The sequence below is a fragment of the Carassius carassius genome, chromosome 28 (assembly GCF_963082965.1).
Source record: "Carassius carassius chromosome 28, fCarCar2.1, whole genome shotgun sequence".
Lineage (NCBI taxonomy): Eukaryota > Metazoa > Chordata > Actinopteri > Cypriniformes > Cyprinidae > Carassius > Carassius carassius.
The window spans coordinates 29868954-29891687 of NC_081782.1; the positions used below are offsets into that span (position 1 = coordinate 29868954).

General features: G+C 40.7%; 1 protein-coding gene across 1 annotated transcript; it reads right to left on the bottom strand.

Annotated features, from left to right (window-relative positions):
* Nucleotides 1-1129: 1129 nt before the first annotated feature.
* On the bottom strand, nucleotides 1130-22058 carry aadac (arylacetamide deacetylase). The gene is made up of 5 exons (XM_059514983.1): nucleotides 21593-22058; nucleotides 20133-20361; nucleotides 19033-19102; nucleotides 4289-4460; nucleotides 1130-2159 (listed from the first exon to the last, which is right to left on the bottom strand). The coding sequence occupies exons 1-5, from the start codon at nucleotides 21731-21733 to the stop codon at nucleotides 1539-1541; spliced, it is 1233 nt and encodes a 410-aa protein (XP_059370966.1). The 5' UTR covers nucleotides 21734-22058; the 3' UTR covers nucleotides 1130-1538.
* Between the last annotated feature and the right edge of the window lie 676 nt (nucleotides 22059-22734).

Below are 22734 nucleotides of genomic sequence, written 5' to 3' on the forward strand. Positions count from 1 at the left end.
TCGATGATTGGTTGATTTTGGTATGATTTTGAGATCCATCTTTTAACACTGAGGGACTCATGCATAACTATTACTAAGCATTTACTGATGCACTGAAGGCAACACAAACATTAGAAGCTGGGGAGTGTAAACTTTTTAAATTGGACGATCAGGGTAAATTGTACTTATTTTGTCTTCTGGGAAACATGTAAGTATTTATGTAGCTTCTGAAGTTCATTTAATATGATCAAAATGTACATATCATCCTGTTAAAAAATTTACACCCCCCCTTAATGCACTGTGTTGTCTTCTTGATCATAAGTAAACATGTTCACCTTTTGTAATAGTTATGCATGAGTCACTCCTGAAAATATGGATCTCAGAATCATACAGTCAATGTTTGAAAGGATTCAAATATGCAGAAGAAGCTTGAAAATCAAATAATGTGCAGGAGTTGGAGGATTTTTCTGAAGAACAGCAGGCAGGTGAACTGTTCAGGACCAACGAGGACTCATGAATTGAGGATCATCCAGGTAGAGACCTGCAGGGGATGGATTTTTCAACTATCAGAAAATATAAAAACAGTTGTGGATCATCCACAGCACAGATTGTTAAGATTCAAGGGTATGTAAACTTTTGAATAGGGTCTATTTTTTATACATTTAGTTATCATTTTGTCTTCTGGAGTATGTAAACATCTGTTATGTGAAATAGCTTAATCAGGACAGTACTAAAAAAAAAAAACATGCAGTTTTCATTATCACACTTATTTTGTTGTAACACAGCAGGAGGTAGGTAAACTTTTGAGCACAACCATGTGTAATAAAATACTAATTATATATATATATATATATATATATATAGTTATGCATGAGTCCCATTGATCTGTGTATAAGAAAAGCAGTTGATTCATGGATATTGTGTTTGTTTGCCATCATGGTCCTGATAAATGATTGTTCCATACTATTTCTCCATCTTTCAGTGAGACACTTTAATTTGTTTAGGAAGAGCAAAAGAACTGCAGCTTCAAGACATGGTGACATGCTATTTCTCAGTTCTCAGAAGCAAATGACTTGTACCTACTGAAGACTTGATCTTACTTTGATCTTATCATCTCACCATTTAAAATAAAAATTCAATGAACCCGGAATTTCATCAAACAGTTTACTGCATATCAAACCAAACCTTTCAAAACATCAAGCAGTCAGTGATAACTGTAATAGGCTGAAATAAAAATAATCGTAAAATAAAATAAATAAATAAAATAAAACACTATTAATGTCATATTAACTTGCTGAACAACTTAATTAGTAACATATACTCAGTTAACGGATTAGAAAATAATTCAGACCAGTGTTTCTTAAGACCGAGTTTGGTCATAATAGGAATGTTTGTACCATATTGGATTAATACAATCAAAAGTGTGCCCTTTTAAACATAAAAAGTGGTACACTGTAAACAATAGGAAAAACAAAACAAATGAAATAAATAAGACAAAACTTATATGAACCAGTCAGCCAAAACTGATGCATAAAGCACTTTTGCATTCTACATTGATTTTATAGATTTTGCTTAAGCCATGATACAAAGTTCTCCATCATCCTGTGTCCAATATCAAAGTCTGTGGGCCACGTAATGAACATCAGTGCACCATGAAATCCACCAGGGTAATGTTCATGTGTGACATCAACTCCAGCATTCCGCAAACGTGTGACATACATCAAGCCGTCATCCCGCAGTACATCATACTCACAGGTCAACACATAAGCCTTCGGCAGTAAACGCAAGGCTGTGTCAGGCACCAGCAATGGCGAGGCTCGTGGATCTGCAAGCAAGTGATGAAGACCAATAGAGTGCACTGAACTTTTTCCGGTGACCACAGGTGGAGCACTGTAATTGTATGTCTGACGATATGAATCAGGTAAATATGAACTCCAATTGACAAACTTAAGCAAAGCAGCTGATTCATGGTTATTGTGTTTGTTTGCCATCATGGCTCTCAAAAACGACTTGTCGCTGGTGAAGTACTCACTCCAAAACCTCACCATCAGTGTGCGGGGCAGTATAGGCATGTGCTGGTTCTGCTGGTAGGAGGGAGTGTTCAGATCCAAGGCTTGCAGGACAGGGTAGAGTAGAGCTTGGGCCTTTAGCTGTATATGCTGTTCTGGGTCCTTCTGCAACTGAGTATACATAAAAAATAAATTAAACATATGATAATATGTGACCCTGTAGCACAGAAGCAGTCATATGTAGCACAGGAATAGTTGTAGCAATAGCCAGTAATACATTTTATGGGTCAAAATTATACATTTTTCTGTTTTGCCAAAAATCATTAGTATTTTAAGTAAAGATCATGTTCCATGAAGATGTTTTTGAAATGTCCTACCATTAAATTTATCAAAACTGAATTACTGATTAGTAATACGCATTGCCAAGAACTTAATTTCACTTTAAAGGCAATTTTCTCAATATTTAGATTTTGTTTTTTGCACCCTCAGATTCCAGATTTTAAAATAATTGTATCTCAATCAAATATTGTTATATCCTAACAAACAAAACATCGATGAAAAACTTATTTATTCAACTTTCAGATGATGTATAAATCTCAATTTTGAGAAATTGACCCTTATGACTGGTTTTGTGGTCCATGGTCACATATAAACATATTATTTATTACAATAAAAGCAAACTTAATAAAGCAACTTCAGAATCACTTTTGCTTTTTTTGACCACTTATAATTTAAGCACTGCTGAAGAAAGTTTAAAATGTGAAATTGGTGTGTAATTATTGTTACCTGATACCTGGTTTATTATTACATTGTTATTATTATTATTATTATTATTATTTTATATTACTGTAACGCTAACCCTAAAATAAATTAAAAATAAATAAGGGAACACTTAAATCACAAATTGGGTCTAGATTAACAAAATATATACTCTTTACTTGTTTACACTGTCTAATAATTCGACAAGAACAAAATTATGTGACAATGGTCAATGGACACCAAAATCATCAGCCCATTGAGGTCTAGATCAAATCACACTGAAAATCAAAGTAAAAACTGGAAATTACAGGCTGACTGAACATGAATGAATTTCATCACAGCACTTCACAGTGTAATCAGTAGTGTTTATGGCCCCCATGTGCCTTTATGCACTTCTGACAATGTCTAGGCATGCTCCTGATGAGATGATGGATGGTGTCCTGGGGGATCTCCAGTCAGACCTGGATCAGGACATCAGTGAGCTCCTGGGCAGTCTGTGGTGCTACTTGGCAGCTTTGTAAAATGGTTCTTAATTGAATAGAGGTCTGACAAACATGAGGGTCAGTCAACAGCATCAATGCCTACATCATGCAGAAAGTGCTTAGATACTCTGGCCTCATGAGGCCAGGCATTGTACTGCACCAGGAGGAACCCAGGGCCCACAGCACCAGTGTAAGATCAAGGACCCATCGGCAAAACAGTCATGCTGGATGATGTTGCAGGCAGCATTTCCAAACTCTTTCACATCTGTCACACACTCAGTGGGGACCTACTCTCATCTCATCCATGAAGAGAATGGTGTGCTGATGGTGGACCTGCCAATTCTAGTGTTCTCTGGCAAATACCAATAGAGTTGCACGGTGCTCTCATGCCTGCCCTCCTGGGGGCATTTTGGAGGCCTCTGGAGGTTTTCCTTCTGTTCCTTCTTGAAGGAGCAGATACTGGTCCTGCTGCTGGGTTGTTGCCCTTCTTTGGCCCTGTTCAGATCTCCTTGTGTAACGGACTATCTCCCGATATATAGGAGACCCACAAAAAATGAAGTGACATTGTGGAGGAGCTGGACTACCTGTGCAACCTCACTGGGCTGTACTGCCTCATGCTACAAGTAGTGAGAAGGACCCTAACAAAACACAACTCTAGAGACAAATCAGTAATGAAGATAAAGATAGAGCAGTTCTCTGTGACCACCACCTGCAAAACCATTCCTTTTTTAAGAGGTTTCTTGCTGTTGTCACTCCAGTACACATGTTGTAACTTTAATTTGAACAAAAACAGGAGAAACTGATTCACAATCACTTAAGCTTCCTACCTGTACAGATTGATAACCCTGAGGTGTAAATGACTTGATGTTATACTGTGATGATTGAGTGTGTAGATGGAAACAAAAATGTAGATGGAAACAAAAATGTGATGAAAACATATTACAGTAGGTAAATAAAGGTATAAAGCACAACATTTATAGATAAAATTCATACATTTTTTACGAGTCCTTTTGTAAAAATCGTACTGTAGTCATTCATGTGTAATTTTCCATATCTTACCTGCTGAGCCACAGCAGCTGCAAGGTTGCCTCCTGCACTGTCTCCTGACACAGCAATCCGTTCTGGATTGATATGGTATCCCTTCAGAACATCAACTCGAAAGATGAACTTCACCACACGGTACACATCCTCAAACTGGGCAGGAAAATGATAAGCTGGGGCAAGACGATACCTGCACAGAGCAAATTATGTTGTTATTGTTCTTCTTATTCCATTTTTCTGTCAGAATAAAACCTACTGTTTTGAATAGTACAGTTTTCCACAGATAGCATGACAGGTTTAATGTGTTTTTATTCAATTAAAAGAAAGGACAAAAAAAGTGTCATGTCTGTAATAGAATCTGAACTTGTTCTGTGTTTGTTGTTAGTTTGCAAGCTCCAATACACCGTTTCACTTTCCATCACAAGCCCCAAAGCCTCTTTATTGTATTACTCATCACTATCTTTACTTTTACTTTTCTGAGTCAAACGTTACTGAATGCAAGATCCCTCACGAACCCAGCAAAGGTAAAAAGTTAGCATTAACCAGCATTATTCTTACTTAAATTAGTGGAGAACAGCTTAAAACCCCAAAAGGCTATTCAAACAGATGTGCCAATGGAATGCTATGAACATACTGTTTGGTGAATATGTCTATATCTATGCTATACATTATGTGCAAAAAGAGCTATAAAGCACAGTTTAAATGGAGAGTTTAAATAGACAAATGGACAAAGGACAGTTTAAATCCCTACACTAAAATGAAAATAATAAAGAAAACACAAACTCAGTATTAACAGATGAGAGGAATGTTCTGCATGAACACACACATTCACTCTGAAAACATTAACCTGATACTGTCCTTTCTTTATTCTGTAAATTTAGGGAACGTCTTAAATTTATATTCAGTTACATGCTGTTATCCCTTGACAATTACTATCATAAAATGCTTGCATTACACATCGACATTCAAACCTAAAGTTAACATCCAATTACAGATATTTTAGCAAAATTAGTATTTATTTGTTGCATATTAATTTTCTCCCTCACTACTGCATTCAGTCTGTTTGAAGTGGTGCCGCTCTTCCAGTAAATTCTGAAGTTTAAGGCAGACTATCAGGATGAGCCTTCATGCAAAATAGAAACACTTGCATGAATATGTTACATTTAAAGATAAGGATATAACTGTAAAATTAAAGTTTTCACTGAGGAATCATATCACACACTAAAACACATGCATCTGTCAAAGTGTCTGAAAGGATGAGCCATGTTAAGTTAACGCATTAACTTGAAGTAAAAAAAAAGAGCATTCCAATGTTTTGGGCAGCTTAAATCATGCACCTTTCCCTGAAGCAGTTCACTCTGTTTATTCCACTATTAGATTAATTTGCATTCATTTCGTCCACAGAAATGCGTTCAAAGGTATAATTTGACACAACTGACAGAAGTTTTCCCTGCACTATGGGTTGACGCGACTAATCAATAACGATTTTAACGATTAGTTGTTGCAGCCCTAGACTATAATATCACTATACTTGAATAGTGGAAGCACATAGTGAAAGCAAAAAAGCTAAATCCATGCAGGAGGTGCTCACCAACAACTTGTTCCCTCGAGGAACTATGGTAACATGCGTAACCTAGAGACGTTCCTCTTCAGGAAGGGAGAACAGAAGTGCCTGGAGTAACTGGCATATCTAGGCCATAGAATTTTGCAAATGTGGAGGGTGTGGACCACCCCGCAGCGTTGCAGATGTCCAGCATGGACACACCTGGTAGGAAGGTCTAGGAGGCTGCCATACCCTGAGTAGAGTGAGCCTTGGCTCCCGACAGCAGGGGAAGACCAGAGGACTCATAGGTGGCGTTGATAGTCTCAACTATCCATCGACTAATAGTCTGCTTAGATGCAGGAAAATCCCTTTTGGGGGGACTGTAGCATACTAGCAATTGGTCCGATTTTCTCCACAGGGCAGCTCTGTGGACGTATGCGTCAAGCGCTTGAACTGGACACATACAATTTAGCTTCTCTTGGTCGGGCTCCCAAAAGGGAGGAGGGCAGAAGGCCTGCATCACTACAGGTTGTGGTGTAACAGAGGGAACCTTAGGAACATATCCCGCTCGAGGGTATATGAACGCTTTGTCAGAAGATGGCGCCTGTGTACTGGGCCTGCTGTCTGTCGCTCTTGTGGTTGCTTGTCTGGTTGTCTGTTCTATTTTTAAACTGCTACACGCTTTTAATTTACAACCGTCAATCACTCTTGGATATTCGCAACTCGGTTGCGACCTCTTTCACAAATACTTACACTTTAGATGTGGACTGCTCCTTTAACAAGTCTGATGAGTTGTTCACATCGGCTATCCCGGGACATATCCGCCGGTGGCCCCTCAACATCCCGCGGAGAAAGCGAAGGAGGAAACGAGGAAGCCGTGGAGGATACATCGTGAAGCTGAAAGCTCATCTGCGGGCTGGCTTTCTCTCGGATCCTTCTCACGAATCGCTTTACGGTGGCTCTATTACCTGGCGTCCACTGGACGTGGCATACCGGTGGCTTCGTCATGTTCTCCCCCTGCACCCGAGCCCTGTTTCTCGTTCCGGTCTCCACTGAATCGGCCTCGGCTCCCGATGTCGGGGAGTAACTCCGCTGGAAAGAGCGTCCTCATCCCCTGCTATTATCTCTCCAACAAAGATGTCATTATTAAACTCCCGTTCCTTGGTGAATAAGACCTTCTTACTAAACTACTTTTTCTTAGCTCACAACTTGGATTTTATGTTTATCACAGAATCCTGGATAAAGGTTGGTGATCTAACTCCGTTTTCTGATCTGATCCCTGATGACTGCACATTTTGATGAATGCACCGTGGAGGAAACGTGTAACTAAGGGGAGTCTTCCCAAAGACTGGCCATCGAGCGGGACATGGTAGGCTGCAATGGCCGCCACATAAACCTTCAGCATGGAATGGGTCAACCCTGCAGAGAACCTGGCTTGTAGAAACTCCAGAACTGTACCAACTGGGCAGTTAGCTGGGTTAAGATGACGGTCTCTGTACCATGAGGTGAAGAGTTTCCACCTCAGGGCGTACAATTTCCCTGCTGAGGGAGCTCTGGATTGGAGGATGGTCTCAACAACCTCGGTTGAGAGACCGGATGCTATGAGTTGTGCCCCCTCAGGGGCCACACCCACAGCTGCCACAACTCCGGGCGAGGGTGAATTATCGTGCCCTGTGCCTGTGAGAGTAGGTCTGTCCTGATCGGTATCTCCCATGGAGAGCCGTCGAGGAGCGAGACCAGATCTGCGAACCATACTCGGACCGGCCAGAACGGTTCTACTAGCAACAGAAGGACCCCGTCCCAGTGTACTCTCGCCAGAACTCCCGGGAGCAGAGCAATAGGGGGAAAGGCGTACAGACAAAGCCTCGGCCAGGTCTGTACCATAGCGTCCAGTCCCAGAGGAGCTGGATGAGCTAGAGAGAACCGAAGCAGACATTGTGATGTCTCTTGAGACGCAAAGATGTCTACTTGAGCTTTACCAAATATTCTACATATCTGCTTTACCACCTTGGGGTGTAGTTTCCATTTCCCAGGCCTCAGCCACTTGCCTCAACAGTGTGTCTGCTCCCATATTTAATTTCCCAGTAATGTACACTGCTCTGAGTGAGAACCAAGGTTTCGTCCACATGTCCAAGGCACGGAGGCATCACCGTGTGACCTTGATAGTTCGAAGTGGATTGCCCCTCGGGGAAAATTCCTTGGTTCTTTGACTCTCTCGACTGAAATGAGAATCGACTCTATGAGAAGGGGACAAACGTGCCTGTATCGTGGTCGAATCCCACACTACACCTAGATAGGTGGTTCTCTGGACTGGAGAAAGTACACTCTTCTTGGCGTTCAGTCTCAAACCCAGCTCCCCCATATGTGCGAGAACGACATCTCGATGTCGAACTGCCACCTGCTCTGATTGCGCTTAAATCGTCGATATAATTGAGAATGCAGTTGCCCTGCATGCGCAGAGGAACCAGAGCCGCATCTACAAATTTCATGAACGTGCGGGGTGAGAGTACAAGGCCAAAGGGAAGTACTCGATATTGGTAAGCTTCGCCCCCAAAAGCAAACCTCAGAAACTTCCTGTGATGTGGAAGGATGGATATGTGGAAGTATGCATCTTTGAAATCTATTTTGACAAACCAGTCCTCGGATCTGATTTGAGCAACAACATGCGTGATCGTGCATTTTGAACTTCAGTTTCATAACTGATCGATTTAAGACCCACAGATCTATGATCGGACGCATCCCCCCATCCTTCTTTGGAACTATGAAATACCGGCTGTAGAACCCGGACTCCCTGTCTTGAGGAGGGACCACCTCGAGGGCCTCCTCACCTAATACTGTTTTCACTTCTTGTTCCATAACCAGAGCCTGTAGGGGGCCGACTAACGTCGGAGTAACCCCATTGAATCTCGGCGGTGGAGAGCCAAACTGAATACGGTAGCCTTTTTCTACTGTGCGCAGGAGCCATTGAGATACATTTGGCAGTAGTTTCCATGCTGCTAAATAATCTACTAAGGGAATCACTCTCTCGAGACTGACCTCTGGTGTAAGAGGCCCCCGAAGGGGCGGCGAGTATCTCAGCTCCGCTACGCACACGGGCGGAAAATACTGAGGACATTGCTCGCTAGAGTGCGCTGCGCCCTGGAACTCTGGCAGGGTTGGTAGACCAGCCCCCAGAGGGCGCTGAGGTGAGACGGGCACCGTGAAATGCGGTGTACGCCACTCTATCCCAGTAGGGGCTGCCCTCTGCAGACGTGACCGAAACGTGTCAGGACTTCTTAGCCGAGGACCTCCCAGCCTGAAGTATGGCCCTCAGATCCGCCTTAGGCTGGAAAAACACTGGGTCAGAGTGTTGCTTCGGCCTCCGGTCCCGACACGGGGGAGCGTGGGTGGCAACGCTCTGACGATAGACTGAGAGGGCTGCTCCCGCCCAGCAGCCCCTCTAGTATATATCATTTCTCAGAGTGAGATAAATGTCATTATATTCCTCAGAATTTAATGTAATCAAAAAATCAGACGAGTAAACACGGTCTGCCTTGTAGATGTAATTCATATCTAACTTCTCATAGTCAGATAAATACTGAATTTAATTCCTCAGAATTAATGCAGTTAACCAATCAGACAAGTAAAGACGGTCTGGTTTGGTAAGATTCACATCAAAACTGAAAATGATGTAATACATGTGTTGCCTCGGCAGCACGCGAGCTGCTTAGTCACACAAACAGTATTAATCTCCTAAGAAATAAGTAGCTGCAGCTGCGAGTTCACAGAGGGGGAAGGAACCGCTGCGCGTGTTTCCAGAGAGCTGACTGAGAGAGCTGCGCTCCTCATTAATGCTGCTCGTTATAAAGTTTAGGCATAATATGCTTGTGAAACTGATGCTTGTGCAACTGTTGTCTATGCAACTGATGTTTATGCAGCTTATGTTTGTGCAACTGCGAGCTCATCGACGCCCTCCGTTTCAATCTCCTCGGAGAAAGAAAGGCGGTGCATCATGGCCGCCACTCGGGGGGAAGGACCGCAACACTCGGGCTACTGAACCTGGAGATCGGGCAGATCTGGTGGGTGAGGTAGGAGATAGGGACGCGCCCATCTCCATACCCTCCAGCAGATCTATCTGCGAACCAAGCGAATGCAGGTGCCGCTCCGCCTCGGCGAAATCGGGACAAACACAGCGAGGAACTCTGGCGAAGACTCCCCCTAGAGAAGAGTCATCCGGGATCGAAGCGTCCACACTGGCTCGTACCAGTGCAGGCAGTAAACAGTGTGCCTCAATCCCAGGCAGACTGCGCACAGACTGTGTATCCCCACTCGTGATGTAGCAAGGAACACACAATCTGAAACGCGATCTGGATTTGCCTTTCAGATGTCTCATCTTAGCTTTTCTCTTTGACTATTGCTTACTCTTTGAGGAGCTAATAGTGACAAACAACAATAAATTAGACTGACAAGACAGAATGACATGTACACACAGAGCACTTGCTGAAAGACTTGTGCCTTTATAGCTTCCTGGTCGCTTACGTCACCCCACCCGTGACGTCACGCGCTTCTATAAAACACATTACACATGATAATCGCTGATGAGTATATGATGATTTACAGCAAAGAAGCTGTTTTATAAATTTAATAATATACTTGACCAAAGAAGTGCAAGTCGGCGGCACAGAGGACTACTCTTTAGGTAGCAAAATATCAGCGTTCATTACGACCCCTCTGTTGTTGCGACTGACTGTATATATGATGAGTCACTAATGCTAAACGCGTTCCCCATAGCATTTCGACGCAGCTCGAGTTCCTGAAGAGGAACCACATAATCTCTGCCTTGGTCCTTGAAGGAAGTCAGAAATAGCTAGAGCGAGAATATCTTGAAGAAACCGCAAGTTCTCAAGTGCAACGTCTAATAAGCTTCTTGAAAGCAGCTGACTGGTGTTTTACTTCTCAGAACTTCTCACCAGCAGCATAGGTAGACTAAAACAGGTAGACTAAAAGTCCTAGTCCTGATAATGCTAGTAGCTGTTTGCACATACATTACTCAGAGCAACTATGCATCATATTTACTTGAATATGTAAAAGGTTTCATTTAATTTAAATTGTCAAAAAGAGAAAATTTAATTTAAAATTGTAAAATTACGTAATCAGCACACTGTTCCAAAGATGGTTACCCCACCATCAGCAGGGGCTTTTGACCGGAGGAACATTTTCATAGTTCCTAGAACTTTTCGTGGAAGTACCCGCTTTTTGTCATGTTCGTACCACAGCAACTTGGTACTTATATAGTTCTAGGACTTCGTTTGGGGGAACTAAATTAGCTCCTCCTTCAGAGTAGGGTCTAAAACAGTTGATTTAGTCAGATGTTCATGGTATTTTAATCGCAAAATTGTCACATTTACACTCCATCTCCATTATCACAAAACAGCTCCGAACATGGTGTTCTCCATTTACCGGTTGTTGACGTTTGTAAATACTGTGAATAGAGATGTCACTGTCGGCCACTTCAGAGTTCCTGCTGCCATTGTGAACGCAACCACTAAAGTGGCCTGCGGGAGAAATTGGTTCTTTAGGAACGACCCTGCTGGCTAGTTACTAGAACTAAGTTCCTAACTTGTACCTATTTTCCAAGTCATTAAATGCATAGAAGACATTTAAAGCTGAATGTATCTAAAACGAAGGACATTTCTGGCATGAAACTCTAGATGGCGCATTGTAGTAGATCCAACTCAATATGACATAATGACATCATCATGTCACAGCTAATCGGTTCTCTACTGTATCGGTAGCCAATGAGCTCACTGCTCAACGTCCAAATACTTGGTAAGTATTTGCTGTAGCAGTTTTCAGCGTGCTTCAGAAACCCTCCACCTTCCCCAGGTCCACCTGTATAGATCTGCTATGGTGTGATCATGTATGCACGGGGGTTATTTATGTTATATGTGCAACAGCTGTATTTGTTACATGCTCACAGCAGCATGTTGTGGACAGAGGTGGGTAGAGTACCCACAAACTGTACTCAAGTAAAAGTAAAAGTACTTCTAGAAATATTTACTCAAGTAAAAGTAAAAGTACTAGTCTGAATAGTTACTTGAGTAAGAGTAAAAAAGTATCGGATAAAAAATCTACTCAAGTAGTTAGTTACTAGTTACTTTGGGTCATATATACATATAGCCTATTTTTATTTAGATATATAGATAAAATGTATGTAATGTATGTGTTTGTGTATAAATGTATATATTTCATCAGCCTTTACTCCAATTTATGTAATTTATTATAAAACCTGTTTACTTAAGTAACAGATATAGGTGTCATGCCATAACATATTTTTAATACGACTGACTTTATATTAAATGTGAATTTAACATTGAAAGTTAATGTGATATAAAAATTGCTACTAATCTTGCATTGTTCAGAAAGGGAGCAAATAACATTTACATTATCAAAGATAATTTTCACTAACAATCTAGAGTTCAATCACTCTCAGAAACTCCCATTAAAATCACTGAAGCTGTTAACACTGTAAAATCAATATCTTAATTATAGATTCGTACACTTCTGCACTTTGTTGTTTCTGACGAGAGAATTCGCCAGAAAGAGGTCTCCAGTCAGTGAGCGAGTGAAGGAAGCACCGGGATTTCAGCGATGACTAATCTGAACACCTCTGATTGGCCATTGCATTCAAAAGCTCAACATAATCGTGTGTGATTGGTTATAATGAGCAGTGTCTCTATCTCTGGCTCAGCGCCACCCAGCGATCTCAGATCTGAATTTAGCAGCTGATGATATGACTCGCTGAACGTTCTCACACCGGTGTGATTGTATTAAAATTAATAAAATCTTAATCGGCTATTTTTTGTCTTTTGGAAGCTGCATTCAACTTGACTCCCCTGTTATAAGCCACACTCGTAATGTCACAGTGGTATCGTGTACTGTAATCGAATGTAGCCCAAGTTATTACCTGTAGAACAGTAGACAGCACACGTGGTGTTCATCTAATAAAGATCTTGATCGCTAGCAAATAATAGCCTTTGCAGATTTGCTTTCAATTCAGTGCAGTTCCAGCCACACTTTCAACGCTGCTGATGTTAAACGTTACAACTCTGAGTGAACCGCTTCAGACGCTCAGCGCGTGCGGCAGCGAACTGAACGAATCATTCAAACTGATTCGTGAACCAATTCACTCGTTTGCCAACTGGTTTGATCAAGCGTTTGAACAGAATTGACTCAAAAGAATGAATCATTCGCGACTGGGCATCGCTTATTGCCCAGAGAAAAGTAGACGGCGCGTTTGGAATAAACTGAAGCATTTATAACATTTATTGCATTAAGATAAAGTAACGGGAGGAGCGTCGCCCAAAGTAACGAAGTAAAAGTACAGATTTTTTCCCTAAAAATTACTCAAGTAAATGTAACGAAGTAAATGTAACTCGTTACTACCCACCTCTGGTTGTGGATGCTTGCTTGTCCTGTTACTTGCTCTGCTGCTGGACCAAACACATTAACATTGCATTTACACTAGCATGCCAATCACTCCGAGAGTTGTCATAACAGAACTGACATTAAGAGACAATGCTCTTACTATTGGTCAACCTGTACAGCCATCAGTGACTTTTCTTCCTCTGTAAACTGGCTTCAGAGTTTCACAGTTTTAGATTACAGTTTTTTTACAGCCCCTATACTGAGACATTTCATACATATTTGTCGCCTTGTCCATCCCTAATTAAACACTTTTCCTTGCTCAACTCCATATATTCGGGAATGAATCAAGGCTCAGAGTGTTTGTCTGGGACAAACTCAGTTGAAGTTGATTCGTGTCCAAGTTATTTAATTATCTGTATTCACAGAAATTTCCTGGTATTAACATTCACTATTTCATCTAACATTAACTGGCCAAATAATGTTCAAGAAAAACTGCATGTTGTGTCCCATACTTTACTATAATCTCTTTAGTGTTTCTGGCATTTGGACACCTGGCAGTCAGTCAAAGTGATTTTAGTTTCACAACAGCACGCAGTCTGGCAGCAGAAAGTCAGACAGCCACTTCTACTCATGATCAAAGACTTTTGGTCTGAAGAATTACTTTTTATTATTAGGTCAGTATGTTTCTTTTGGCTTTTTCTTTCAGTTTTATCTCATTTTCATGCTCTGTCGACACAACACATGTTCTTGTTTTTGCTCTTGTCCATGATACTACAGGATTCTGCTTTGGAATGCTGGAGTGTTGGCCCATGCAGAGAGGGCTTACCCTCACTGCAGTTCATTGTTGATGGTTATAAGATCACAGTGGTGTCATCAGCACATTTATTTATCCTCTTCCTGCTGTGTTTGCATAAAAGATAATATGTGAGAACAGCAAGAGCAGCATGGAGCCTCTATTTGTTAAGAACAGAGCATCCAGAGTTTGAAATTGTTCAAACAGAGTTAGGGTTTAATGCATTATTCAGCTCTTTAAGCAAACCACGACAGGTATAGGAAGATACATCAGATATATCAAAGATGTGTTAATATATTTTATTTTGGGGTTGATATATTTTATTTTGTGGTTGAACCATCAATCTCTGTGGTTTGAATTAATATGAAGGGAATTTAGTTGAAACCCAATAGTCTGCAGGATCTTATTTGTTGCAGTATTTCTGACAAGATCTATAGAGCTACATTTGTTCCCATTATATCCTATTTCATTAAGTATGGAATGCTGTAGGAAGGCTAAGAAAGTTTGAGAAAGCATTTGAATGATAATTCTAATAATAATTCCAGAGGATTTTGAAGAAATCTCAAAACAAAACTTTTACACCTCTGGATCTTGTGTTTTTTTTTCACTTCACAGATCAGGGATGTCTTCTTAAGATGAAACACTTAGTATTCCCCATTAGCTGCTTTGGATAAAGGTATCTGGTGAAATAATAAATGAAATTATTGAGTACTAGGACAAAGCAGTTAACATGATGCATACATGCAAACAAATAAATAATGAATAGTATTTTGGATTAATCCATAAAACATGATTGCATCATTGTGCCTGTGTATGGATGCAACTTTGCCTTTTTTATCACAAAATTAAACATTTGTTGCATATGACCGTTTTCCATATTTTTGTGCAGTATTAAGTCTGTTAATATTGATGAGTATTAATGAGACGCCAGTGGCCGGTACTGTCCAAAATCCTCTTCAATACTGGCCATTTACACATGGGCACATAGGGACACACACTAGGTGTGTTTAAATGGACACTTTTTGCTTCCATCGGAATTAATTCATTCTGATTGACGAATCCGAACATGGTGTTTACATGAATGCTGAATAAAGTGATCGGGTTGATTTGCACGTTTATATGTCACAAGCTTCTGATCAGATTTACTCTTTTGACATGCGCACACTAAATGAATATACAGAGTTTCCCGCTTCTGTCGCATACTGTTTTTAAACACGTGATATTTATCTACTTTGAGTCCTAATTAGGCGACACATGAACTGTGCCGCTTAAAATAAATATATATATATATATATATATATATATATATATATATATATATATATATATATATATATATATATATAAGCGCCCATTCCCGCACCCAAAACTAGTAGTCTGTTGTTCCACTTCACAGACGTTAAGTGAAAGGGAAACTTTTATAATGACGGGACACTTATTAATGACACTTTATTCACCAGGAAGTACAGCTCGTTCTGCGTGTCATACGCCGTTACCCTTTTTCCGTATCTTACAGTGCATTCGCAATACTTTTCAGTTTCGGTTTTCAATCCGATAAAGTGTTTACATGTCCTCTCACCCAGATTAAAAAAGGAATAAACCACCCCTTTCAATCCGATCAACATTTTAGTCGGATCTGGCCAATTCAATCTAATTGACATGATTACATGTGACATTTTTATTCTGATTGTCCTATTATGACAAGATTAGTAGGGTCCATGTAAATGCAGCTACTAATGCAATCCATGAACCCTCACTTCAGGGGGTGTGATAAAACCTGACCTTCTTCTCATAAGGAAAGTGCTCAATTGAAAACCTCCTTAACTGCTGGAAAGGCAACTGATGAAGAACTGTGATTCGAGAAGAGGCATCTTCCTCCTCTGTATCTGCATATGTTAATAACAGAAAAAGCAGATGCCTTTACCACTGTATTCACAACACTGAAAAAACGGCAGATGAGATGTGTGGCTAGACACCCATCTCCCTCATCTACTATCTGTATATAAGGCGAATAGAGAAAGAACATACCTCTGTTTTCACAATATTGGAGAGACAACAGTTCATGAGGTGGGTCACAAACAGTGGTTAAAGCACTGAGGAACCTGCACGAGGGTGGTTGTTATCCGGAAGTTCTAAAAGAGCTCCGAACCACAGCTGATCTCACACTCTGAGTGACGAAGGTCACCTCGAGTTCTCTGGGCACAGGAGCAGATTGAAGTGGTCCAACACTCTTGGTGTCATGACGGATGACTGACGATTTGGGATCCCTACCAAAGGTCCACAGGTGCCCCTTCCAGTGTCCTATGGAAGCCTTCTGCGCCCCTACTTTTTGGCGTAGGCCTTGGCTTACCACAAGAAGACCAGCTACTGCTTCTATGGCACTACCCACTCAGTAAGATTGGATAACAATGGGAAAACGTACCCCTACCACTTGGGACAGGAACGTTGCAGAAACTCCATGCTTCCCGAAGAAAGTTTCTAAAGCACTTACACACACGAACAACCCTTTAGGTGAATATGGAAGATTAGAGGTGATTGCAACCCTCTTAGAAAATAGCAGGAAGTCTGCGAGGGAAACACGGGCTCTGAGGCTATAATGTGGAATTTACACATTTGGAATCCACTTGGGTCTCAACATATGGAACCCGGCCCTTTACCGGTTCTCACAGATTCATGGAGTGAGGGCCTGGTGCCGGACGCTCTGCCATGTCTGGCTGCCAAGGTGATGGAAGAGCTTGACGAGGTCTTCTGCCTGTTTGAGATGAGAACACAGGAGCATACCGGCTCCACATGAAAGCTATAGAATCTAGTGAACATGTTGGGGGTCGTCCAGCCCGCAGCTCTACGAATATCTGTCAGTGAGGCACCACGAGCCAGTGCCCAGGAGGATGCAACACTCCTAGTAGAGCACGTAACGTGAATGGGCAGGGCACACCCTGTGCCCGATAAGTCAGGGTGATGGCATCCACTATCCAGTGGGCCATCCTCTGCTCAGAGATGGCATTCCCTTCTGCTGGCCTCCGTGACAGACAAACAGCTGGTCTGAGGTCCTGAAGCTTTGTGTCTGGTCTAAGTAGCATCTCAATGCCTGGACATGACAAAGCAAAGCTAGGTGCCTCCTCCAGGGGCAGCAATTAAAGGTTAACCACCGGATCCCTGAAGGGAGTAGTGGGAACCTTGGGCAAACAGTCAGGCCGGGTCCTCAGGATTATTTAGCATCCCGAACTCTAGGCACGAATCATTGACTGAAAATGCATGCATGGAGGCCAATACAAGCAAGAGCAGAGTTTTTATTGACAGAAACTACAGCTCGACTGTCTGCAAAGGCTCAGATGGGCCCTGCTTTAGTGCTCTGAGCACTAAAAACAGATCTCATGAAGGTATAAAGGGTGGCCGTGGAGGATTTAGCCTTCACTTCCCACTAAGGAACCTGATCACGTCATGCTTCCCCACCAACTTACTATTTTAGCATGCTCAAGCGCAATAGGGAGATAGCTGCCTGTAACAAAAATGGAGTAGTGCAGCCTGATGTGTGCAACCCATTCAACACGGGAAGCCACCACCACTGAAGCGCCATACTGCTCATTCCGTTTTCTTCTCTCAGTAGAGTAATCAAAAGCAGAACAATGTGATCGCTCGGTTTTTAGGCAAAAATGCTGAATATGTGCTGCTTCTGCTGCCTAGTTATACATCCTGTGATCAGCGGCAGCTGGATGCAATAATGGCATGCCAATGTTCATTGGCTCATTTAGTTTACACTCAAAGTAGATTGGTCTCTCTAAATGAGATCCCAATTCGGCGGTCACCCGTCACCTTTTATTCATACATTATCCCAAATGTTTCAAAAAATGTTTAAATAAGCAATTTTAAATAGTGACACGGACCGTGTGCATTGTGTCATAGTGTCGCCTGCCAATGATGTCATAACCCCTCGATTTCCAGTTAAGTTTTGTAGAAAATATGGAAACACCAAAGACGTTTTAATATATTATGCATTTTATTAGAAAGGTGACGAATGCACAGAGTAGCATTATAACAGAAATTCAAATTTATATAGTGTGATAAAACAGCGCTACTTTACACATACTCATGAGCCATGTGTCACGCTCATTCAGCGGCTTAGTTTTGAACATCCATGAACACGATTTCTTCCTGAGTCCCTTCAGATTGCATCAGTTGTGGGAATGAAGACCACAACTCTCATGATTCCACACTCAGTTACAGCGCCATCAAACTACGCTTTTGTTTCTTTGTTTATTTTGAATACGCGCCCTCCAGCGGCCAAAATTACATATTGTGCCTTTAATCCAACCCAGTCTCATAAAAATACGTACTAAATACTCTGGGTACATTTCTGCAAGACCATTTTTACGTACCTCACTGCATGTTTCGCAACAGTTTCAAAGAGAACTGTCCACTGAGTGGTGCTAAAACACAGGTTTAATACCCCTTGCATGTTTTGATTACGTTAATCTAGTTACGTATTGCTGTGTTTTTATTATGTTGCTTCTGGTACGTATTGCGGCGGTTCAGACTTCAAATACCCGGGGACCATTGCTAAAAGTTACGCCATACACCAAACCCAACCTTAAACTTACCCGATAGTGTTAACAAATGCATACTGATATTAAAACACATTTGTTAATGTAACTTATATGAAGATTTGAACTGCTTTGTCGAACCATGGTTACACAGGATTCAAACTGGAGCTCCTCACCTCTGAAGTCCATGTCCAAATTCCATCTCTAAACTCTGTGAGCTACCGCACAAACCTACCAACCCTGAAAACCCATAGATATGAAGCTGGATATGTGCGATGTTAATGTTCAAAAGCATTAGATTACAAATTTCCCAGCATATTAATATTTTAAGACGTATTTTGCTTCTCTCTAAAAATGTGCACCCAGGTACGTTTATGCCATGAGACCAGGCAGCTTTAATCAGCCAGTCGCCAGATCCTGTGTGACCTTGTTGAAGCAAGCAAGGGCTTTTATTAAATTAATAACATTTGATACTTACTCTACAGATACAATAACTGCGTTGAGCTCTGTAACCATGTGTCTGGCTAGTAGATCATATGGGCCCATACCTAAGGTGAGAAGGGAAAAAAATATACTTTTGACTTTTATTTGATTAAGCCTCTAGTGATGAAAACAGTTCCCATGGATTAAAGCAAAATATATTTTACATGCTCTTACTAATTACAGTATATTTTGCATACATGCAGTTAACCACAATTATAAGCTTATAGTAAATACATGTTATTAATAATTTTTACATATTACCTAAATGTATACTTATAATGTAACAAGGATACCTAAAAAATTAACTTTAACCCCTTTAATAACTATCACATCAAAAAAAAAAAGAGAGATCAATAGAACTTTAAAGGAAGTTGGTTTTTAGAACAGACCTTTTCTACAGTTTATTTACGTTCTACGCAGTTTTCAGTATATGAAATGAAATTTGTTTTTTAATAATTAGAAAATTTTTCATGCATTAGAATGTCACGACTTCACATTTATCTTGGCAGAAGAGTGTTAACTATTACTGAAACACTACAGTGTGTAATAAAAACATAATTTCTGCACTTTGTTTAGGATAAAAGAATTTGAAAGAGGGCAGAATTCAATCATTGAGTGCAGACTGAAATAAACTCCAGGGTTTTCAGCAGATTTCTTTACCATAGACTAAACACCTCTGATTAGTGGTTGCATTCAACAGAAATGTGTGTGATTGGCTGTAATGCTCAATGCTGCAAAAACCAACACATAAAAATAACTCTTTGATACAGCGTGAGCAGATCCAAATGTAATGTTGCATTCAACATCTCACCAGGTCGTTATTGATTTAGTTTAATGGTGCAGGGACTTTTTTTGCACATGTATTTTGAATGTGGGATGCATTTTTTGTTCATTTTGGTGCCATTTTAATCTGATCTGCACTGACCTCATGCATGGCTTCTCTGCAGTCTGAATGGTAATCTGTCATAATGATGAATAATTAAAATTTTTGAAGTTCCAGTGTCAAGCACTCACATAAATATATTTAAATTACCATTAAGATATAAAAAGCTAGAGCACTCTAGTATACAGCATTGTGTGATTAATGGTACTCACGGGAGCTGCCAAGACACCATCCCCCTCCATGCAGGTAAATGATGGCCCTTCTTAGCTCCCCTTTTTCTTCTTGTTGGGTCGGCTGGTACACAATCACCTCTACCCCATCAAAATGATCATCTGACACCTTCACCCTGTCATCTGACACAGGCACTACTCGCTCTGCAAAGGTGATGAACATCATAACTTTCATGTAGTTCAATAGTCCCATCCGCTCACTCAGTTCTGCCTGTGTAGAGGGGAAAAATAGCATTAAAGAGTTGTTTTTGGCTTATTTTGTGCAAGAGCTCCCAGTGGAAGTCACACAGTGCCTGGTTTATTTTCTCAAAAAGGTTATGAACAGGGCAGACACATGGTTGATCAGCTGAGATCATCTCACTAATAGCCAGAATCCCATAATCTTTTGCTTCGGTGGACAACAGCCCATTGTTAAGCCACTTAATGTTACATGATGTTACTCCAAGTGATATTCACAGCATTGAGCCTTAAGTCTCTTGTCACCAGTTCTCATTTAGTCTTCAGTCTCCTTTGGTACAGTAATAGGTTAATTTTCTTAATCATGTAGGGTAGTTTCTAAAGCGTCCTAAATGATGGCCCTAGAAACACAGAAGATGTGTGAGACAGAGGGTTAAGTAGAAAGATTTAAATGGTTTGACTGTTTAATAATTAATATCTAAACAGATGAAAAATATTTATATTTCTTTACAAATATTTATTTATTAAATGAGAATGTTAACTCTGACAAGAGACAGGCCAGTTTACAAGTGTGGTCCATTAAAAAAAAACATACATAGTATGTCCCAAAACTCACCAAATCTTTAGCTACACACTCAAAGTGTTTTTATTCAGAAAAAGAGTACATGGGGTATAATCTAGATTGGTGACTTGTGATGCAGCATAAACATTATTTATTTATTTTATTTTCCCGATTAGTTTTAAATTTAAATCAAATGTTTCACATTTGCTTACCTTTTATAATGTTTAAAATGAAAGTTGGATGAAGCTGAGCAATGTTTTAAAAATCATGAATTTCATACATTTTAAATGTCATTTAAAATGACAGTTTGGGGGTTTGACGACGTTTAGACATAATATTGCAACACTCCCCTATTCGAGGTGCATTTCTATTTCCTGCCATAAATTCCAGCTATTATTAGCCACAAAGCTTAGTATACAGTGCTCGGATTAAGAACTGACATAATCTCTAAACTGTAAATCTGCAGGTGTGCATGCCAAACAATTCAAAGAAATAATCAAACGCTTTACTGACCCGACAGTTGCGTAATCACGCTCCTTTGATCAAACCTGCCCAAAATAATAACCCAATACCAGATACACGGCCGTAACATTACAAATGCAAGCCAGTATGTGCGTTAAACTGGCATTACACTTTAGACTGGTGGCTGTCAATTTTACAAGCAACTCAATGCGTGTTAACATACAAATGCAAGCAAACTTACCAACTGGCTTAAACTTCTGAAGAAAGAGTCTGCGAGCATTAGTTTCCATCTCTCCTCTATGTTATTCGGGATTGGTGAATAAACGTAATACGCTGTTAACGCGCTCAGTAACACAAACACAAACGCTCCTTTAGACATCATCGTTCTGATTTTGTGTCGGGTCTCGCCTGTGTCTTCAGTTTCCTTTTCTCTTCTGTTGATTGTCTTTTCTCAAAAGTCTTCTGCAATTGAAGCCTCCGTCAGCTGCGTTTATTAGTCATTGAGTTGTCTCTGTGTTAAAGTGTAATCCTGGATTAATTTTGGCCTGGAGCCAGCGAGATATGACAACACGTGTTAGTGTCATCTGATCGTGATACTGTAGCGTGCATGTGGAAAGCTGTGCGCTGCTCTTCTTCTCCGTTCTGTGTCTTGTGCAAAGAATATATCAAGTCGTAATGAAACGCAACTGGAGCTTCAGCGCATTGCGCAGGGCTCCTCTCAAATTCCTCAGATAACCTTGCGGGTCATCGTATGATTTGGTCTGCCTCCTTATCTAATAGGCTACTTACGCTGGAAGTGTTGAAATCGTTTCCTTACACGCTTGATGTGATGAAATTTCAACAAGCTTTTCAACATGTAGGCCTTTGTGTGTGTTGTGTTAAACAAGCAGTATTTCAAAGTAGTTGAAAAGCACTGTGCATGGTGCCAAAGTGATAAGAGGTATATCACTGCTAGACAGCCTGCAGTGATAAGGTTATTGTGCTGCTTTGACCACTCAAGATGTGTTTTTTATTAATGGTTTTAATATTTCAAACCACCTAAGCCTAACTTTGTTACCACATTTGAGAGTGTGACTTACACAGCTGGTTAGGTTATTTATCCTAGTTAATAATAGGTAGTATTTAATGCATGCCTTCTTCTTCTTCTTTTTTTCTTTCAGCTTGTTTTCTATTTCAAATAAAACGTGACTGAATCTGCAAGGCTTCATAGCTAATAGCACTTCTCAAATTCCTCAGATAACCTCACAGGTCGTCTCATGATTTGGTTGCACTCCCTCCTCTGTTGAGTTATTGGGAAAGAAAATATTATCAGCTTGCACGACTCTCTGGGGCAGCATTCACAGATACAAACTGGAAGATTGTGGAAGGCAGAACGAAAGCATA

Coding starts and splice junctions, on each gene's coding strand:
- aadac (XM_059514983.1), bottom strand. CDS start 21,733: ATGATGTCTAAAGGAGCGTTTGTGTTTGTGTTACTGAGCGCGTTAACA. Junction 20,362..21,592: donor TCAGAAGTTTAAGCCAGTTG/GTAAGTTTGCTT, acceptor CCCTCTACACAG/GCAGAACTGAGTGAGCGGAT. Junction 4,461..19,032: donor GCAGTTATTGTATCTGTAGA/GTAAGTATCAAA, acceptor TGCTCTGTGCAG/GTATCGTCTTGCCCCAGCTT.